Source organism: Salmo salar, chromosome ssa23 (assembly GCF_905237065.1).
Source record: "Salmo salar chromosome ssa23, Ssal_v3.1, whole genome shotgun sequence".
In the NCBI taxonomy this organism is placed as follows: domain Eukaryota; kingdom Metazoa; phylum Chordata; class Actinopteri; order Salmoniformes; family Salmonidae; genus Salmo; species Salmo salar.
The window spans coordinates 47,374,920-47,394,659 of record NC_059464.1 but is presented as its reverse complement, the minus strand read 5'-3'; the positions used below and the strand labels follow the sequence as shown (position 1 = coordinate 47,394,659).

The 19,740-nt window shown below is 45.6% G+C and overlaps 1 protein-coding gene across 7 annotated transcripts in view; it reads right to left on the bottom strand.

Moving 5' to 3' along the window:
- LOC106584806 (myelin regulatory factor) overlaps positions 1 to 19,740 on the bottom strand; it is a 119,076-nt gene that overhangs the window by 20,450 nt on the left and 78,886 nt on the right. For 4 of the 7 annotated variants that reach the window (XM_045705894.1, XM_045705896.1, XM_045705895.1 and 1 more), the window contains 6 exons: positions 19,488 to 19,692; positions 18,598 to 18,698; positions 11,963 to 12,098; positions 3,859 to 4,054; positions 3,334 to 3,410; positions 2,270 to 2,380 (listed from right to left, as the gene is read on the bottom strand). In XM_045705894.1, coding sequence (XP_045561850.1) covers positions 2,270 to 2,380; positions 3,334 to 3,410; positions 3,859 to 4,054; positions 11,963 to 12,098; positions 18,598 to 18,698; positions 19,488 to 19,692 — 826 coding nt within the window. The remainder of the gene's footprint in view (positions 1 to 2,269; positions 2,381 to 3,333; positions 3,411 to 3,858; positions 4,055 to 11,962; positions 12,099 to 18,597; positions 18,699 to 19,487; positions 19,693 to 19,740) is intronic. The other 3 variants (XM_045705897.1, XM_045705900.1, XM_045705898.1) reach the window with 2 other exon arrangements.

Here is a 19,740-nt window from a genome sequence, read left to right as displayed (position 1 = left end):
GTGATGCTGTACGGGCAGGCAGGTGCAGGCAGCGATCGGTTGAAGAGCATGCATTTAGTTTTACTTGTATTTAAGAGCAGTTGGAGGCCATGGAATGAGAGTTGTATGGCATTGAAGCTCGTCTGGAGAGTTAGCACAGTGTCCAAAGAAGGGCCAGAAGTATACAGAATGGTGTCGTCTGCGTAGAGGTGGATCAGAGACTCACCAGCAGCAAGAGCGACATCATTGATGTATACAGAGAACAGAGTTGGCCCAAGAATTGATCCCTGTGGCACCCCCATAGAGACTGCCAGAGGCCCAGACAACTGGCCACCCGATTTGATACATTGAACTCTATCAGAGAAGTAGTTGGTGAACCAGGCGAGGCAATCATTTGAGAAACCAAGGCTATTGAGTCTGCCGATGAGGATGTGGTGATTGACAGAGTCGAAAGCCTTGGCCAGGTCAATGAATACGGCAGCACAGTATTGTTTCTTATCGATGGCGGTTACGATATCGTTTAGGACCTTGAGCGTGGCTGAGGTGCACCCATGACCAGCTCTGAAACCAGATTGCATAGCGGAGAAGGTGCGGTGGGATTTGAAATGGTCAGTAATCTGTTTGTTGACTTGGCTTTTGAAGACCTTAGAAAGGTAGGGTAGGATAGATATAGGTCTGTAGCAGTTTGGGTCAAGGGTGTCCCCTCCTTTGAAGAGGGGGATGACAGCAGCTGCTTTCCAATCTTTGGGAATCTCAGACGACACGAAAGAGAGGTTGAACAGGCTAGTAATAGGGGTTGCAACAATTTCGGCAGATCATTTTAGAAAGAAAGGGTCCAGATTGTCTAGCCCGGCTGATTTGTAGGGGTCCAGATTTTGCCGCTCTTTCAGAACATCAGCTAACTGGATTTGGGAGAAGGAGAAATGGGGAAGGCTTGGGCGAGTAGCTGTAGGGGGTGCAGTGCTGTTGACCGCGGTAGGGGTAGCCAGGTGGAAAGCATGGCCAGCCGTAGAAAAATGCTTATTGAAATTCTCAATTATAGTGGATTTATCGGAGGTGACAGAGTTTCCTAGTTTCCTATTAGGTCACCTAGCAGCACGAGATCTGAAGATAGATGGGGGGCAATCAGTTCACATATGGTGTCCAGAGCACAGTTGGGGGAAGAGGGTGGTCTATAGCAGGCGGCAAAGGTGAGAGACTTGTTTTTAGAGAGATGGATTTTTAAAAGTAGAAGTTCAAATTGTTTGGGTACAGACCTGGATAGAGGTATGAAGGTAAACAGGGGTTAATCACCTACAGTATGAAGGTAAACGGGGTTAATCACCTACAGTATGGAGGTAAACGGGGTTAATCACCTACAGTATGAAGGTAAACGGGGTTAATCACCTACAGTATGGAGGTAAACGGGGTTAATCACCTACAGTATGGAGGTAAACGGGGTTAATCACCTACAGTATGGAGGTAAACGGGGTTAATCACCTACAGTACGGAGGTAAACGGGGTTATTCACCTACAGTATGAAGGTAAACGGGGTTAATCACCTACAGTATGAAGGTAAACGGGGTTAATCACCTACAGTATGAAGGTAAACGGGGTTAATCACCTACAGTATGGAGGTAAACTGGTTAATAACCTACAGTATGAAGGTAAACAGGGTTAATCACCTACAGTATGGAGGTAAACTGGTTAATAACCTACAGTACGGGGGTAAACGGGGTTAATCACCTACAGTATGGAGGTAAACTGGTTAATAACCTACAGTATGAAGGTAAACAGGGTTAATCACCTACAGTATGGAGGTAAACTGGTTAATAACCTACAGTACGGGGGTAAACGGGGTTAATCACCTACAGTATGGAGGTAAACGGGGTTAATCACCTACAGTATGGAGGTAAACGGGGTTAATCACCTACAGTATGAAGGTAAACGGGGTTAATCACCTACAGTATGAAGGTAAACGGGGTTAATCACACATTTGTTTTTTATTTATTTCCATTAAATGTTTTTGACGACCAAGTGAAGTGTACAATCTGGGATTCAAATGGTATGTATCAATATCAGATTGCCCCTGTGACTAGAATGATGATTTGCATGCATACATCTGGTCTGCTACATGTTGCTAGTTTAGTCCATCTGGTCAGGGTTGTGTGTGTGTGTGTGTGTGTGTGTGTGTGTGTGTGTGTGTGTGTGTGTGTGTGTGTGTGTGTGTGTGTGTGTGTGTGTGTGTGTGTGTGTGTGTGTGTGTGTGTGTGTGTGTGTGTGTGTGTGTGTGTGTGTGTTAGTACAGAACCTCTGATCAGGGTTGGGTTTGCCTTTCTTCCTCATGTTATTGGCTGTGGTCTCGCTGAAGTGTAGTCGTCCCACTGTTACCTTGGTAACCTGCTCCGGGGGCAGTGTGACCCTGCAAACACAAAAACACACATGTATTATCACATTTCTTTAAGTTTTTACACTGTGACGCAGCAGTAAAGACTGTAATGTAAATTGTAAAGTGTGCCTACAGTCCTTTCCTGCCCCCAAAAGGTACCCAGAAGACCCAGACTCACAGTACTGGTATGAAAGGTCTCTACTCACAGTACTGGTATGAAGGGTCTCTACTCACAGTACTGGTATGAAGGGTCTCTACTCACAGTACTGGTATGAAGGGTCTCTACTCACAGTACTGGTATGAAGGGTTTCTCTACTCACAGTACTGGTATGAAGGGTCTCTACTCACAGTACTGGTATGAAGGGTCTCTCTACTCACAGTACTGGTATGAAGGGTCTCTACTCACAGTACTGGTATGAAGGGTCTCTCTACTCACAGTACTGGTATGAAGGGTCTCTCTACTCACAGTACTGGTATGAAGGGTCTCTCTACTCACAGTACTGGTATGAAGGGTCTCTACTCACAGTACTGGTATGAAGGGTCTCTACTCACAGTATTGGTATGAAGGGTTTCTCTACTCAAAGTATTGGTATGAAGGGTTTCTCTACTCACAGTACTGGTATGAAGGGTCTCTACTCACAGTACTGGTATGAAGGGTCTCTCTACTCACAGTACTGGTATGAAGGGTCTCTCTACTCACAGTACTGGTATGAAGGGTCTCTACTCACAGTACTGGTATGAAGGGTCTCTACTCACAGTACTGGTATGAAGGGTCTCTACTCACAGTACTGGTATGAAGGGTCTCTCTACTCACAGTACTGGTATGAAGGGTCTCTACTCACAGTACTGGTATGAAGGGTCTCTACTCACAGTATTGGTATGAAGGGTTTCTCTACTCAAAGTACTGGTATGAAGGGTTTCTCTACTCACAGTACTGGTATGAAGGGTCTCTACTCACAGTACTGGTATGAAGGGTCTCTACTCACAGTACTGGTTTGAAGGGTCTCTTGCTGCGGTCTGACTGGGACTGCTCCACGTTAATGGACTGGTTCATTGCTTCCAGCTGGAAAACAGACAGGAGACAGGAAGGAGACAGGAGGGAGACAGGTAAGAGACAGACAGGAGGCAGGAAGGAGACAGGAGGGAGACAGACAGGAGAAGGGAAGGAGACAGACAGGAGACGGGAGTGAGACAGACAGGAGACAGACGGGAGATAGATGGGAGACAGGAAAGAGACAGACAGGAGATAGGATTATGAGCCAGACAGGAACAGGTGTTGATGAAAGACCCTGTTCAACTAATTATCTTTATATCCATTTTACATGCTAGTCATTTAGCAGACTCTTTATCCAGAGAGAATTACAGTTAGTGGATTCATCTGGAGATAGCTAGGTGAGACAACAACATAACCACCACAATTTGGGTCAATTCCATTTTGAAACTTCTTGTATTGACTGAATTGAAATGTTATTGACCCCAACCCTGGTCACCCGTCTCCCCACCTCTCTCACCTTAACCCCGTTGAGTTTGAGATAAAAGCAGTCTATGGGCTGCAGGCCCTCGCTGGTCTTGATGTACTTGGGGTCTCCCAGCATGCCGCAGTACACAGTGACCTGGAAGTGGTTCTTTTTCTGACACACGAAGGCGTCGTCTGCCAGGGAGAAGTTGAAGCCCTTGTCAGCATCTACGCGGTAGGTGGGCATAGGGCTGGAGAGAGTAAGAGGTGGATGGAGAGGGAGTCAAAGTAAAGTTGTTTCAGTAGGCTCCTATAGGTCACATACACTGAGTGTACAAAACAATAGGAACACCTTTCAATGACATAGACCAGTGTTTCCCAACCCTGGTCCTCCAGTATCCCCCAACAGCCCAACCCTGGTCCTCCAGTCCTCCAGTACCCCCCAACAGCCCAACCCTGGTCCTCCAGTCCTCCAGTACCCCCCAACAGCCCAACTCTGGTCCCCCAGTCCTCCAGTACCCCCCAACAGCCCAACCCTGGTCCTCCAGTCCTCCAGTACCCCCCAACAGCCCAACCCTGGTCCTCCAGTCCTCCAGTACCCACCAACAGCCCAACCCTGGTCCTCCAGTCCTCCAGTACCCCCCAACAGCCCAGCCCAACCCTGGTCCTCCAGTCCTCCAGTTCCCCCCAACAGCCCAACCCTGGTCCTCCAGTCCTCCAGTATCCCCCAACAGCCCAACTCTGGTCCTCCAGTCCTCCAGTACCCCCAACAGCCCAACCCTGGTCCTCCAGTCCTCCAGTACCCACCAACAGCCCAACCTTGGTCCTCCAGTCCTCCAGTACCCCCCAACAGCCCAACCCTGGTCCTCCAGTCCTCCAGTACCCCCAACAGCCCAACCCTGGTCCTCCAGTCCTCCAGTACCCCCCAACAGCCCAACCCTGGTCCTCCAGTCCTCCAGTACCCACCAACAGCCCAGCCCAACTCTGGTCCTCCAGTCCTCCAGTACCCCCCAACAGCCCAACCCCTGGTCCTCCAGTCCTCCAGTCCTCCAGTACCCCCCCAACAGCCCAACCCTGGTCCTCCAGTCCTCCAGTACCCCCCAACAGCCCAACTCTGGTCCTCCAGTCCTCCAGTACCCCCCAACAGCCCAACCCTGGTCCTCCAGTCCTCCAGTACCCCCCAACAGCCCAACCCTGGTCCTCCATTCCTCCAGTACCCCCCAACAGCCCAACCCTGGTCCTCCAGTCCTCCAGTACCCCCCAACAGCCCAACCCTGGTCCTCCAGTCCTCCAGTACCCCCCAACAGCCCAACCCTGGTCCTCCAGTCCTCCAGTACCCCCCAACAGCCCAACCCTGGTCCTCCAGTCCTCCAGTACCCCCCAACAGCCCAACCCTGGTCCTCCATTCCTCCAGTACCCCCCAACAGCCCAACCCTGGTCCTCCAGTCCTCCAGTCCTCCAGTACCCCCCAACAGCCCAACCCTGGTCCTCCAGTCCTCCAGTACCCCCCAACAGCCCAACCCTGGTCCTCCAGTATCCCCCAACAGCCCAACTCTGGTCCTCCAGTACCCCCCAACAGCCCAACCCTGGTCCTCCAGTCCTCCAGTACCCCCCAACAGCCCAACCCTGGTCCTCCAGTCCTCCAGTACCCCCCAACAGCCCAACCCTGGTCCTCCAGTATCCCCCAACAGCCCAACTCTGGTCCTCCAGTCCTCCAGTACCCACCAACAGCCCAACTCTGGTCATCCAGTCCTCCAGTACGCCCAACAGCCAAACCCTGGTCCTCAAGTTGAATCAGGTGTGCTTCTCCAGGGTTACAATAAACATGTGTACTTTTGGGGGTACTGGAGTACCAGGGTTGGGAAACACTGGCATAGACTGATCAGGTGAATCCAGGTGAAAGCTATGATCCCTTATTGATGTCACCTGTTAAATCCACTTCAATCAGTGTAGATGAAGGGGAGGAGACAGGTTAAAGAAGGATTTTTAAGCCTTGAGACAATTGAGACATGGATTGTGTATGTGCCATGCAGAGGGTGAATGGGCAAAACAAAATATTTAAGTTACTTTGAACAGTATGATAGTAGGTTCCAGGAGCACCTGTTTGTGTCAAGAATTGCAACGCTGCTGAGTTTTTCACGCTCAACAGTTTCCTGTGAGTATCAAGAATGGTCCACCACCTAAAGGACATCCAGCCAACTTGACACAACTGTGGGAAGCATTGGAGTCAACATGGGCCAGCATCCCTGTGGAACGGCTTTCGACACCTTGTAGAGTCCCATGCCCCGACAAATTGAGGCTGTTCTTACCTCAGTCACAAGTCATCCAATGTTATGGACAAACAAATCCCAAATGAACAACATTAACCGAAGTGTTAACAGGCTAAAGGGCTCTGCATGGTCAATCCGGCATCTGCAGTGGCCGTACAACATTAGTTTACTGTGACGCAGCCTCTGCAAGAGTCAGGGCTTTCATACTTCTTGCACTTCCGCCGAGCAGAGCTGTTGTGAAGGAAGTTGTCAAGGAAGTGAGTTTGTGTTCATACAGGACCTCTTCGCCCCCAACCTACCGTGAACCAATCATGTCAATGCGGAGCTATACGGAACCCACCGCATTGTCAAGAAATTTGGGATGCTCACGGCGATGTGGTACGGAGCTCGATTGGGCCTCCGCAAGGTGTCACACCCTCCATACAGTGCATCCGGATCACATTCCCGAACAAGCATAAATTGGCTTTTATTCCAGTGTCCCCATCCAACACAAAATAAATGTAATTCTACTCGTAAACACTAGGTGGAGACTGTGCCACTGTCATGTGGAAGACCCTCCACAGACCCCACCATGGTTTATGAGGACAAAGCGTATTCCTAATCTTAACACTATAACATATATTTCATCCAGATAATGATGTCGTAAATGTGAGTGTATCAGCTACGATGAGCCACCTGTTGATGACGATAACAAAATGGTACGCACTACGCACTACCCACCCCTTATCCCTCAACTTCGGACTTCCCAGTTCGACATAGCAATGTGCACAAGTAGGTGATTGCACATTTATCCTCCAACCCCCCACCCCTCCACTCCCCTCCTCGTCCCTCATTCTCCACTCTCCTCCCCTCTCCTCCACCCCCTCCCCTCATTCTCTACCCCCCTCTCCTCCCCTCTCCTCCACCCCCCTCCCCTCATTCTCTACCCCCCTCCACCCCCCTCCCCTCATTCTCTACCCCCCACTCCCCTCTCCTCCCCTCTCCTCCCCTCTCCTCCACCCCCCCTCCACCCCCTCCCCTCTCCTCCACCTCCTCCCCTCATACTCTTTCTTGACCGAAACCCTGCTCTTACTCACTCCCCCGCATCGCTCACCTCCAAGGAATTTGTAGAACCCTACATTAGTTTTTTTTGTTCCTTCTCTTTTCTCTCTAGATCATTCTAACCCTCCCTCCCAGGACGCGAGTACACATCTCTCTTCTCTCTCTTTACCTCTTTCTCTCTCTCTCTCTTTATCACTCTCTTTAATTTTCTCTATCTCTATTGTATACAGTTAATCTTTGTCACTATCCTCTTTAACAGAAACAACATTATCCTCTATAACAGAAACAACACTATCCTCTATAGCAGAAACAACACTATCCTCTATAACAGAAACAACACTATCCTCTATAACAGAAACAACACTATCCTCTATAGCAGAAACACTATCCTCTATAGCAGAAACAACACTATCCTCTATAACAGAAACAACACTATCCTCTATAACAGAAACAACACTATCCTCTTAACAGAAACAACACTATCCTCTATAGCAGAAACAACACTATCCTCTATAGCAGAAACACTATCCTCTATAACAGAAACAACACTATCCTCTATAGCAGAAACAACACTATCCTCTATAACATAAACACTATCCTCTATAACAGAAACAACACTATCCTCTATAGCAGAAACAACACTATCCTCTAACAGAAACAACACTATCCTCTATAACAGAAACAACACTATCCTCTATAACATAAACAACACTTTCCTCTATAGCAGAAACACTATCCTCTATAACAGAAACAACACTATCCTCTTACAGAAACAACACTATCCTCTATAGCAGAAACAACACTATCCTCTATAACAGAAACAACACTATCCTCTATAACAGAAACAACACTATCCTCTATAGCAGAAACAACACTATCCTCTATAACAGAAACAACACTATCCTCTATAACAGAAACACTATCCTCTATAACAGAAACAACACTATCCTCTATAACAGAAACAACACTATCCTCTAACAGAAACAACACTATCCTCTAACAGAAACAACACTATCCTCTATAACAGAAACAACACTATCCTCTATAACAGAAACAACACTATCCTCTATAACAGAAACAACACTATCCTCTAACAGAAGCAACACTATCCTCTATAACAGAAACAACACTATCCTCTATAACAGAAACAACACTATCCTCTATAGCAGAAACAACACTATCCTCTATAACAGAAACACTATACTCTATAACAGAAACAACACTATCCTCTAACAGAAACAACACTATCCTCTATAACAGAAACAACACTATCCTCTATAACAGAAACAACACTATCCTCTATAGCAGAAACAACACTATCCTCTATAACAGAAACAACACTATCCTCTATAACAGAAACATTATCCTCTATAACAGAAACACTATACTCTATAACAGAAACAACACTATCCTCTAACAGAAACAACACTATCCTCTAACAGAAACAACACTATCCTCTATAACAGAAACAAGACTATCCTCTATAGCAGAAACAACACTATCCTCTATAACAGAAACAACACTATCCTCTAGCAGAAACAACACTATCCTCTATAACAGAAACACCACTATCCTCTATAACAGAAACACTATCCTCTATAACAGAAACAACACTATCCTCTATAACAGAAACACTATCCTCTATAACAGAAACAACACTATCCTCTATAACAGAAACAACACTATCCTCTATAACAGAAACAACACTATCCTCTATAACAGAAACAAGACTATCCTCTATAGCAGAAACAACACTATCCTCTATAACAGAAACAACACTATCCTCTAGCAGAAACAACACTATCCTCTATAACAGAAACAACACTATCCTCTATAGCAGAAACACTATCCTCTATAACAGAAACAACACTATCCTCTATAACAGAAACAACACTATCCTCTATAACAGAAACAACACTATCCTCTATAGCAGAAACAACACTATCCTCTATAACAGAAACACTATACTCTATAACAGAAACAACACTATCCTCTATAACAGAAACACTATCCTCTATAACAGAAACAACACTATCCTCTAGCAGAAACAACACTATCCTCTATAACAGAAACACTATACTCTATAACAGAAACAACACTATCCTCTATAACAGAAACATTATCCTCTATAACAGAAACAACACTATCCTCTATAACAGAAACAACACTATCCTCTATAGCAGAAACAACACTATCCTCTATAGCAGAAACAACACTATCCTCTATAACAGAAACAACACTATCCTCTATAACAGAAACAACACTATCCTCTGTAGCAGAAACAACACTATCCTCTATAGCAGAAACAACACTATCCTCTATAACAGAAACAACACTATCCTCTAACAGAAACAACACTATCCTCTATAACAGAAACAACACTATCCTCTATAACAGAAACAACACTATCCTCTAACAGAAATAACACTATCCTCTATAACAGAAACACACTATCCTCTATAACAGAAACACTATACTCTATAACAGAAACAACACTATCCCCAAAGCAGAAACAACACTATCCTCTATAGCAGAAACAACACTATCCTCTATAGCAGAAACACCACTATCCTCTATAGCAGAAACAACACTATCCTCTATAACAGAAACACTATCCTCTATAACAGAAACAATACTATCCTCTATAGCAGAAACAACACTATACTCTATAACAGAAACAACACTATCCTCTATAACAGAAACACTATACTCTATAACAGAAACAACACTATCATCTATAACAGAAACACTATCCTCTATAACAGAAACAACACTATCCTCTATAACAGAAACACTATCCTCTATAACAGAAACAACACTATCCTCTATAACAGAAACACTATACTCTATAACAGAAACAACACTATCCTCTATAGCAGAAACAACACTATCCTCTATAACATAAACACTATCCTCTAACAGAAACAACATTATCCTCTATAACAGAAACAACACTATCCTCTAACAGAAACAACACTATCCTCTATAACAGAAACAACCCTATCCTCTATAACAGAAACAACACTATCCTCTATAACAGAAACAACACTATCCTCTATAGCAGAAACAACACTATCCTCTATAACAGAAACAACACTATCCTCTATAACAGAAACAACACTATCCTCTATAGCAGAAACAACACTATCCTCTATAACAGAAACAACACTATCCTCTATAACAGAAACACTATACTCTATAACAGAAACAACACTATCCTCTGTAGCAGAAACACTATCCTCTATAACAGAAACAACACTATCCTCTATAACAGAAACAACACTATCCTCTATAGCAGAAACAACACTATCCTCTATAACAGAAACAACACTATCCTCTGTAGCAGAAACAACACTATCCTCTATAACAGAAACACTATCCTCTATAACAGAAACACTATCCTCTAACAGAAACAACACTATCCTCTATAGCAGAAACAACACTATCCTCTAACAGAAACAACACTATCCTCTATAACAGAAACAACACTATCCTCTATAACAGAAACAACACTATCCTCTATAACAGAAACAACACTATCCTCTAACAGAAACAACACTATCCTCTAACAGAAACAACACTATCCTCTATAACAGAAACAACACTATCCCCAAAGCAGAAACAACACTATCCTCTATAGCAGAAACAACACTATCCTCTATAACAGAAACACTATCCTCTATAACAGAAACAACACTATCCTCTATAACAGAAACAACACTATCCTCTATAACAGAAACACTATCCTCTATAACAGAAACAACACTATCCTCTATAACAGAAACACTATCCTCTATAACAGAAACAACACTATCCTCTATAACAGAAACAACACCATCCTCTATAACATAAACACTATACTCTATAACAGAAACAACACTATCCTCTATAGCAGAAACAACACTATCCTCTATAACAGAAACACTATACTCTATAACAGAAACAACACTATCCTCTATAGCAGAAACAACACTATCCTCTATAACAGAAACAACACTATCCTCTATAACAGAAACACTATACTCTATAACAGAAACAACACTATCCTCTATAGCAGAAACAACACTATCCTCTATAACAGAAACAACACTATCCTCTATAACAGAAACAACACTATACTCTATAACAGAAACAACACTATCCTCTATAGCAGAAACAACACTATCCTCTATAACAGAAACAACACTATCCTCTATAACAGAAACAACACTATCCTCTATAACAGAAACAATACTATCCTCTATAACAGAAACAACACTATCCTCTATAACATAAACAACACTTTCCTCTATAGCAGAAACAACACTATCCTCTAACAGAAACAACACTATCCTCTAACAGAAACAACACTATCCTCTAACAGAAACAACACTATCCTCTATAGCAGAAACAACACTATCCTCTATAACAGAAACACTATCCTCTATAGCAGAAACAACACTATCCTCTATAACAGAAACAACACTATCCTCTATAACAGAAACACTATCCTCTGTAGCAGAAACAACACTATCCTCTATAACAGAAACAACACTATCCTCTATAACAGAAACAACACTATCCTCTATAACAGAAACAACACTATCCTCTATACAGAAACAACACTATCCTCTATAACAGAAACACTATCCTCTGTAGCAGAAACAACACTATCCTCTATAACAGAAACAACACTATCCTCTGTAGCAGAAACAACACTATCCTCTATAACAGAAACAACACTATCCTCTATAGCAGAAACAACACTATCCTCTATAACAGAAACAACACTATCCTCTAACAGAAATAACACTATCCTCTATAACAGTCATTTCAGTTGATAGAGAGTAGTGACAGAGAAACACTCACAGTTCTTTGCAGTTGACGTCGTACAGCGGCGTCCACTTGTTCTGCTGGTGCGGCTGCCACTTTATACACTGGTAGTTAGGGTCCAGGTAGGAGTTATCTGCATCCGCCATCAAACCTGGGCCAGAAACAATGTCTACTGCGTAAGGGGGAAACACAAGATTACATTTTAATCTACACAATTTTATGCCTTTTCTGTAAATTTCCCAAATTCTCAGGTTTTCCAGAAATCCAGGGTTGGATCCTCCAGCTAGTATTTCTGGAAAACCTGATCATTTTGGTAAATGGTAATGGGTATGACCGGATAAAAGAATGAGGTAATGGAGAAATAGAGAGAAGGAAAGAGAAAGAAAGAAAGAAAGAAAGAGAGACAGAGAAGAGAGAGAGAGAGATACAGACAGAGAGGGAGAGAGAGAGATACAGACAGAGAGGGAGAGAGAGAGATACAGACAGAGAGGGAGAGAGAGAGAGATACAGACAGAGAGGGAGAGAAGAGAGATACAGACAGAGAGGGTGAGAGAGAGATACAGACAGAGAGGGAGAGAGAGAGAGATACAGACAGAGAGGGAGAGAAGAGAGATACAGACAGAGAGGGAGAGAGAGAGATACAGAGAGGGAGAGAGAGAGATACAGAGAGGGAGAGAGAGATACAGACAGAGAGGGTGAGAGAGAGATACAGACAGAGAGGGAGAGATACAGACAGAGAGGGAGAGATACAGACAGAGAGGGTGAGAGAGAGAGACAGACAGAGAGGGAGAGAGAGGGATACAGACAGAGAGGGAGAGAGAGAGATATAGACAGAGAGAGAGAGATACAGACAGAGAGGGAGAGAGAGAGATACAGACAAAAAGAGAGAGAGAGATACAGACAGAGAGGGAGAGAGAGAGATACAGACAGAGAGGGAGAGAGAGAGATACACAGAGAGGGAGAGAGAGAGATACAGACACAGAGAGAGAGAGATACAGACAGAGAGGGGGTGAAGAGAGATACAGACAGAGGGAGAGAGAGAGATACAGACAGAGAGGGTGAGAGAGAGATACAGACAGAGAGGGAAAGAGAGATACAGACAGCGAGGGAGAGAGATACAGACAGAGAGGGAGAAAAGAGAGATACAGACAGGGAGAGAGAGAGACAGACAGAGAGGGAGAGAGAGAGATACAGACAGAGAGAGAGAGATACAGACAGAGAGGGAGAGAGAGAGATACAGACAGAGAGGGAGAGAGAGATACAGACAGAGAGAGAGAGAGAGAGAGATAGACAGAGAGAGAGAGATACAGACAGAGAGGGAGAGAAGAGAGATACAGACAGAGAGAGAGAGATACAGACAGAGAGGGAGAGAGAGAGATACAGACAGAAAGAGAGAGAGAATACAGACAGAGAGGGAGAGAGAGAGATACAGACAGAGAGGGAGAGAGAGAGATACAGACAGAAAGAGAGAGAGAGATACAGACAGAGAGGGAGAGAGAGAGATACAGACAGAGAGGGGAGAGAGAGATACAGATAGAGAGGGAGAGATACAGATAGAGAGGGAGAGATACAGACAGAGAGGGAGAAAAGAGAGATACAGACAGAGAGAGAGAGATACAGACAGAGAGGGAGAGAGAGCGATACAGACAGAAAGAGAGAGAGAGATACAGACAGAGAGGGAGAGAGAGAGATACAGACAGAGAGGGAGGGAGAGAGATACAGACAGAGAGGGAGAGATACAGACAGAGAGGGAGAGAAGAGAGATACAGATAGAGAGGGAGAGATACAGATAGAGAGGGAGAGAAGAGAGATACAGACAGAGAGGGAGAGATACAGACAGAGAGGGAGAGAAGAGAGATACAGACAGAGAGGGAGAGAAGAGAGATACAGACAGAGAGGGAGAGATACAGACAGAGAGGGAGAGAAGAGAGATACAGATAGAGAGGGAGAGATACAGATAGAGAGGGAGAGAAGAGAGATACAGACAGAGAGGGAGAGATACAGACAGAGAGGGAGAGAAGAGAGATACAGACAGAGAGGGAGAGATACAGATAGAGAGGGAGAGATACAGATAGAGAGGGAGAGAAGAGAGATACAGACAGAGAGGGAGAGAGAGAGATACAGACAGAGAGGGAGAGAGAGAGATACAGACACACAGAGAGAGAGATACAGACAGAGAGGGAGAGAGAGAGATACAGACAGAGAGGGAGAGATACAGACAGAGAGGGAGAGAAGAGAGATACAGACAGAGAGGGAGAGATACAGATAGAGAGGGAGAGATACAGACAGAGAGGGAGAGAAGAGAGATACAGACAGAGAGGGAGAGATACAGACAGAGAGGGAGAGAAGAGAGATACAGACAGAGAGGGAGAGAAGAGAGATACAGATAGAGAGGGAGAGATACAGACAGAGAGGGAGAGAAGAGAGATACAGATAGAGAGGGAGAGATACAGATAGAGAGGGAGAGAAGAGAGATACAGACAGAGAGGGAGAGATACAGATAGAGAGGGAGAGAGAGAGATACAGACAGAGAGGGAGAGAAGAGAGATACAGATAGAGAGGGAGAGATACAGACAGAGAGGGAGAGAAGAGAGATACAGATAGAGAGGGAGAGATACAGATAGAGAGAGAGAGATACAGATAGAGAGGGAGAGAAGAGAGATACAGATAGAGAGAGAGAGATACAGATAGAGAGGGAGAGAGAGAGATACAGACAGAGAGGGAGAGATACAGACAGAGAGGGAGAGAAGAGAGATACAGATAGAGAGGGAGAGATACAGATAGAGAGGGAGAGAAGAGAGATACAGACAGAGAGAGAGAGATACAGACAGAGAGGGAGAGAGAGAGATACAGACAGAGAGGGAGAGAGAGAGATACACAGAGAGGGAGAGAGAGAGATACAGACACAGAGAGAGAGAGATACAGACAGAGAGGGAGTGAAGAGAGATACAGACAGAGGGAGAGAGAGAGATACAGACAGAGAGGGTGAGAGAGAGATACAGACAGAGAGGGAAAGAGAGATACAGACAGCGAGGGAGAGAGATACAGACAGAGAGGGAGAAAAGAGAGATACAGACAGGGAGAGAGAGAGACAGACAGAGAGGGAGAGAGAGAGATACAGACAGAGAGAGAGAGATACAGACAGAGAGGGAGAGAGAGAGATACAGACAGAGAGGGAGAGAGAGATACAGACAGAGAGAGAGAGAGAGAGATATAGACAGAGAGAGAGAGATACAGACAGAGAGGGAGAGAAGAGAGATACAGACAGAGAGAGAGAGATACAGACAGAGAGGGAGAGAGAGAGATACAGACAGAAAGAGAGAGAGAGATACAGACAGAGAGGGAGAGAGAGAGATACAGACAGAGAGGGAGAGAGAGAGATACAGACAGAAAGAGAGAGAGAGATACAGACAGAGAGGGAGAGAGAGAGATACAGACAGAGAGGGAGAGAGAGAGATACAGATAGAGAGGGAGAGATACAGATAGAGAGGGAGAGATACAGACAGAGAGGGAGAAAAGAGAGATACAGACAGAGAGAGAGAGATACAGACAGAGAGGGAGAGAGAGAGATACAGACAGAAAGAGAGAGAGAGATACAGACAGAGAGGGAGAGAGAGAGATACAGACAGAGAGGGAGAGAGAGAGATACAGACAGAGAGGGAGAGATACAGACAGAGAGGGAGAGAAGAGAGATACAGATAGAGAGGGAGAGATACAGATAGAGAGGGAGAGAAGAGAGATACAGACAGAGAGGGAGAGATACAGACAGAGAGGGAGAGAAGAGAGATACAGACAGAGAGGGAGAGAAGAGAGATACAGACAGAGAGGGAGAGATACAGACAGAGAGGGAGAGAAGAGAGATACAGATAGAGAGGGAGAGATACAGATAGAGAGGGAGAGAAGAGAGATACAGACAGAGAGGGAGAGATACAGACAGAGAGGGAGAGAAGAGAGATACAGACAGAGAGGGAGAGATACAGATAGAGAGGGAGAGATACAGATAGAGAGGGAGAGAAGAGAGATACAGACAGAGAGGGAGAGAGAGAGATACAGACAGAGAGGGAGAGAGAGAGATACAGACACACAGAGAGAGAGATACAGACAGAGAGGGAGAGAGAGAGATACAGACAGAGAGGGAGAGATACAGACAGAGAGGGAGAGAAGAGAGATACAGACAGAGAGGGAGAGATACAGATAGAGAGGGAGAGATACAGACAGAGAGGGAGAGAAGAGAGATACAGACAGAGAGGGAGAGATACAGACAGAGAGGGAGAGAAGAGAGATACAGACAGAGAGGGAGAGAAGAGAGATACAGATAGAGAGGGAGAGATACAGACAGAGAGGGAGAGAAGAGAGATACAGACAGAGAGGGAGAGAAGAGAGATACAGATAGAGAGGGAGAGATACAGACAGAGAGGGAGAGAAGAGAGATACAGATATAGAGGGAGAGATACAGATAGAGAGAGAGAGATACAGATAGAGAGGGAGAGAAGAGAGATACAGATAGAGAGAGAGAGATACAGATAGAGAGGGAGAGAGAGAGATACAGACAGAGAGGGAGAGATACAGACAGAGAGGGAGAGAAGAGAGATACAGATAGAGAGGGAGAGATACAGATAGAGAGGGAGAGAAGAGAGATACAGACAGAGAGAGAGAGATACAGACAGAGAGGGAGAGAAGAGAGATACAGACAGAGAGGGAGAGATACAGACAGAGAGGGAGAGATACAGACAGAGAGGGAGAGAAGAGAGATACAGATAGAGAGGGAGAGAAGAGAGATACAGACAGAGAGGGAGAGAGAGATACAGATAGAGAGGGAGAGATACAGACAGAGAGGGAGAGATACAGACAGAGAGGGAGAGAAGAGAGATACAGATAGAGAGGGAGAGATACAGACAGAGAGGGAGAGAGCAGAGAGAGATACAGATAGAGAGGGAGAGATACAGACAGAGAGGGTGAGAAGAGAGATACAGACAGAGAGGGAGAGAAGAGAGATACAGACAGAGAGGGTGAGAGAGATACAGACAGAGAGGGAGAGATACAGACAGAGAGGGAGAGAAGAGAGATACAGATAGAGAGGGAGAGAGAGGAGAGATACAGACAGAGAGGGAGAGAGAGAGACAGAGAGGGAGAGAAGGGAGAGATACAGATAGAGAGGGAGAGATACAGATAGAGAGGGAGAGATACAGACAGAGAGGGAGAGATACAGATAGAGAGGGAGAGATACAGACAGAGAGGGAGAGAAGAGAGATACAGATAGAGAGGGAGAGAAGAGAGATACAGATAGAGAGGGAGAGATACAGATAGAGAGGGAGAGATACAGACAGAGAGGGAGAGAAGAGAGATACAGATAGAGAGGGAGAGATACAGACAGAGAGGGAGAGAAGAGAGATACAGACAGAGAGGGAGAGAAGAGAGATACAGATAGAGAGAGAGAGATACAGACAGAGAGGGAGAGATACAGACAGAGAGGGAGAGATACAGATAGAGAGAAGAGAGATACAGATAGAGAGGGAGAGATACAGATAGAGAGGGAGAGATACAGATAGAGAGGGAGAGATACAGACAGAGAGGGAGAGAAGAGAGATACAGATAGAGAGGGAGAGATACAGACAGAGAGGGAGAGAAGAGAGATACAGACAGAGAGGGAGAGAAGAGAGATACAGATAGAGAGGGAGAGATACAGACAGAGAGGGAGAGATACAGACAGAGAGGGAGAGATACAGACAGAGAGGGAGAGATACAGACAGAGAGGGAGAGATACAGACAGAGAGGGAGAGATACAGACAGAGAGGGAGAGATACAGACAGAGAGGGAGAGATACAGACAGAGAGGGAGAGATACAGACAGAGAGGGAGAGATACAGACAGAGAGGGAGAGATACAGACAGAGAGGGAGAGAAGAGAGATACAGACAGAGAGGGAGAGATACAGACAGAGAGGGAGAGAAGAGAGATACAGACAGAGAGGGAGAGAGAGAGATACAGACAGAGAGGGAGAGATACAGACAGAGAGGGAGAGAGAGAGATACAGATAGAGAGGGAGAGATACAGACAGAGAGGGAGAGAGAGAGATACAGATAGAGAGGGAGAGAAGAGAGATACAGACAGAGAGGGAGAGATACAGACAGAGAGGGAGAGATACAGACAGAGAGGGAGAGAAGAGAGATACAGACAGAGAGGGAGAGATACAGATAGAGAGGGAGAGATACAGACAGAGAGGGAGAGATACAGACAGAGAGGGAGAGAAGAGAGATACAGACAGAGAGGGAGAGATACAGATAGAGAGGGAGAGATACAGACAGAGAGGGAGAGAGAGAAAATGGCCACAAGGGAAACCAGAGAACCCCATGTTTATCTTTATTTATTTTCCATTTTGTACTTTAACTAATTGCACATAATGACATTTGAAATGTCTTTATTCTTTTGGAACTTTTGTGAGTGTAATGTTTACTGGTCATTTTTATTGTTTATTTCACTTTTGATTATTATCTACTTCACTTGCTTTGGCAAATGTAAACATATGTTTCCCATGACAATAAAACCCTTGAATTTAAATGTAATTGAATTGAGAGGGAGAGAATGAACAGAGAGAGAGCGAGAGGGAGGAAAGAGAGATAGAGACACAGAGAGAGAGAGAGAGAGAGAGACAGACAAAGATATGCCTGCCTACCTGGCTCTTGTTTGATGATACCTGTGAGGATCTGAGAGTTGAGGGTGCTGTTTGGAGAGTCAGAGGGTTTTCTCTTCTTTGTCTGGTGGACTGGTATCCCACTGTAAACACACACACACACACACACACACACACACACACACACACACACACACACACACACACACACACACACACACACACACGCACACACACACGATGAAATAAAGCATTTCCATTGAGATATTGATTGATCCGCTATAACATATTATGTGATTTGTTATCTGTCTTTCTCTCCCTCTCTAACCTTTCCTTCTCCCTTCCTCCCTTCCTCTGCCCTCCCTTCCTCCCTCTCTCCTCCCTCCCTCCCTCCTGCCTCCCTCCTCCCCCTCCCGCCCTCCCCCCTATACACTCCCTCCTCCCTCCCTCCCTCCTCCCTCTACACTCCCTCCTCCCTCCCTCCCTCCTCCCTCTACACTCCCTCCTCCCTCCCCATCCCTCCCTCCTCCCTCCCCCTCCCTCCCTCCTCCCTCTACACTCCCTCCTCCCTCCCTCCCTCCTCTCGCTACACTCCCTCCTCCCTCCCTCCCTCCTCCCTCTACACTCCCTCCTCCCTCTACACTCCCTCCTCCTCCCTCCCCCTCCCTCCTCCCTCTACACTCCCTCCCTCCTCCACTCCTGGCCCAGCTGTGTGCTGCAGTTCCTGGTGACACCCCTCTCCTCCCTTATCAAACATCTTTCTCTCCTCCCTCTTCTCTCTCTCTTACCACCCTTCCATCCCTCTCTCATCCATCTCTCCCTCCCTCTCTCCTACACCCATCACTCACACCTGGCCCTGCTGTGAGTACTGCAGTAGTAAGTGATTGGCTGATTGATTGATTGATTGATTGATTGGTTGATCGATCACTCACTCCTGCTGTTGAAGAAGTTGATGCATCAGCAGGTCCTGTCCACTCCCACTGGAGGCGGGGCCAACAGGGTACTGTGAGATCATTGGCTCGGGTTTCAGGTACATGTCCCGGTGCATGTTGGGATAGCCGTGGCCGTGTGGGGGTAGAGGTGGCGGGGTCATGTGACACATGTTCTCTGGTGTCATGGTCCTCAGCATGTGAGTGTCTGGAAGACAGGGACGAAGACAGGTATGAAGACAGGGAGGAAGACAGG